At 41.3% G+C, this 2112-nt stretch overlaps 1 protein-coding gene across 1 annotated transcript; it reads left to right on the top strand.

Moving 5' to 3' along the window:
* The first annotated feature begins 959 nt into the window (after window positions 1-959).
* Window positions 960-1898, top strand: LOC101843041 (olfactory receptor 8D4). The gene has a single exon (XM_005069389.2). The coding sequence runs from the start codon at window positions 960-962 to the stop codon at window positions 1896-1898; it is 939 nt and encodes a 312-aa protein (XP_005069446.1).
* The last annotated feature ends 214 nt before the right edge of the window (window positions 1899-2112 follow it).

Raw genomic sequence — 2112 nt, 5'->3', positions numbered from 1 at the left:
GACACTTCAAGATGGTACCATCTTGGCTCTTTATCAGAGGACAGCAACAGATAAGAAGTACTGTTTGGAAGCCTTCAGGCAGATACATATCTCTGCATTGCTCATCTTCCTGTAGTGGAAGCAGTAGTGATGGAGACTGAGCCCAGACAGTAGCTGAGATCCAGAAGCCTGAAGGGGCTTTGAGAGGTCAACATTCTCCCATCATCCACAAGTATGAGGAGCATAAACTTTCATCTAGGAAAAACCATTTAAAATACACTTCAAAACATAGCAAACACATGAGAACTTGTTTCCAGAGTCATGCTATTTTGTAAAACGCTATATTTAAAAAAGGGTCCAAATGATCTATCATTAAATACGTTTGGAAACATTTTATTCTATATAGTCCTTTAGGAGAACTGAGGAATTTTCTACGTAAAGCATGAGGTGTTTCTAATAAATTATCCTGGAGTAACCACTTCTTGTAATACCTATTAATATTTTCACTTAGCTAGTATTCTGCTATCAATGATGGAAAACCTAGGATGCAAAGAAAAATACTTGATAGTGACAACAACTTCTGTGTGAGCCAAGCAGAGTGAGCTACAGTCACTTGCTTCAGAGAAGTGTCTTAGCCGCATCCTCTTAGTTATGAACTTCTGCTGATTGGCTTCAGGAGAACACCTTCACAATCCTGAGCATCACTCCTCCTAGATTCTAGGGAGGAATGGTTGGAATGCTTGGTCCTTTCTCCAAAGAATTCAAGGCCCAGGAGGAGGTGGTGAAGTGTATTGATGGTTCATAAAATTGATGGTAGTAGGCGCTTACTGACTTCCCATTGTACATACTTACCCTTTGAATTTTATAACACAGTCTTTGTTTTCACAGCTAGAAGCACCTGGGCTCTGAAGGACTAGAGACCAGTTGGGATTCTCTCTTATCTGACATTCCCCCAATCAGTTCAAATTTCTCAGAAGAAAATGAGCTTCAGCAATCACTCCACGGTGACCGGGTTTCTCCTGTTGGGGTTAACCGAGGAGCCCATGCTTCAGCTGCCCCTTTTCTGTCTATTCTTGGCTATTTACATGGTCACTTCGGTGGGAAATCTCGGCATGATTGCAGTCATCAAGCTGAATCCTGAGCTTCACACCCCCATGTACTATTTTCTCAGTAGTTTGTCCCTCTTAGATTTCTGCTACTCTTCTGTTGTTACCCCCAAAATGCTGGTGGGGTTTTTAAGCAGGGATAGAGGTATCTCTTACTCAGGTTGTATGGCTCAGCTGTTCTTTTTCTGTATTTTTGTCATTTCTGAATGCTACATGTTGGCAGCCATGGCCTATGATCGTTATGTGGCCATCTGCAGTCCACTGCTCTATGCTGTCATTATGTCCCCTCGGGTCTGTTCTCTACTGGTGGCTTCTGTCTTTTCAGTGGGCTTCATTGATGCTGTGATTCATGGGGGCTGCATATTAAGGTTATCCTTCTGCAAATCCAACATCATTAAACACTATTTCTGTGACATTGTCCCTCTTATTCAACTCTCCTGCTCCAGCACTTACATTGATGAGCTTTTGATTTTTGTCATTGGCGGGTTTAACATGGTAGCCACCAGCCTGACAATAATCACATCATATGGCTTTATCCTGTCCAGCATCCTCCGCATCCACTCTAAAGGGGGCAGGTCCAAAGCCTTCAGCACCTGCAGCTCCCACCTGACAGCTGTTCTTATATTTTATGGGTCGCTCATGTCCATGTATCTGAAACCCGCTTCTAACGGTTCACTCATCCACGAGAAAGTGACCTCAGTGTTTTATACCACAGTGATTCCCATGTTAAATCCACTGATATACAGTCTGAGGAACAAGGATGTTCAAAATGCACTGGTGAAGATGGTAAGAAGAAAAAACTCTTCACAATAAATGCACTTTTTTCTGAGATGTATTTCCTAATCATATTTATATTCAAATGTTCATACCTTGACTCCTTAAAAGCAGTCTGAGCTGAACTGAGGTTATCTATGCCACTGTACTGCAAATATTCAGATTACAGAATTATACAGAAATACATGGTGCAATATAGTATGAAAGCTAGCAGTAGCATATATTTTAAATTTAAAGTTTCATATCATTACTG

The sequence above is a fragment of the Mesocricetus auratus genome, unplaced genomic scaffold (genome assembly GCF_017639785.1).
Source record: "Mesocricetus auratus isolate SY011 unplaced genomic scaffold, BCM_Maur_2.0 Super-Scaffold_100022, whole genome shotgun sequence".
Classification (NCBI taxonomy): Eukaryota; Metazoa; Chordata; class Mammalia; order Rodentia; family Cricetidae; genus Mesocricetus; species Mesocricetus auratus.
The sequence above is the reverse complement of the archived record's forward strand: the minus strand, read 5'-3'. Positions and strand labels throughout refer to the sequence as shown.

Bases quoted from the DNA above. Each gene is read 5' to 3' on its own strand.
- LOC101843041 (XM_005069389.2), top strand. From the start codon at position 960: ATGAGCTTCAGCAATCACTCCACGGTGACCGGGTTTCTCCTGTTGGGG.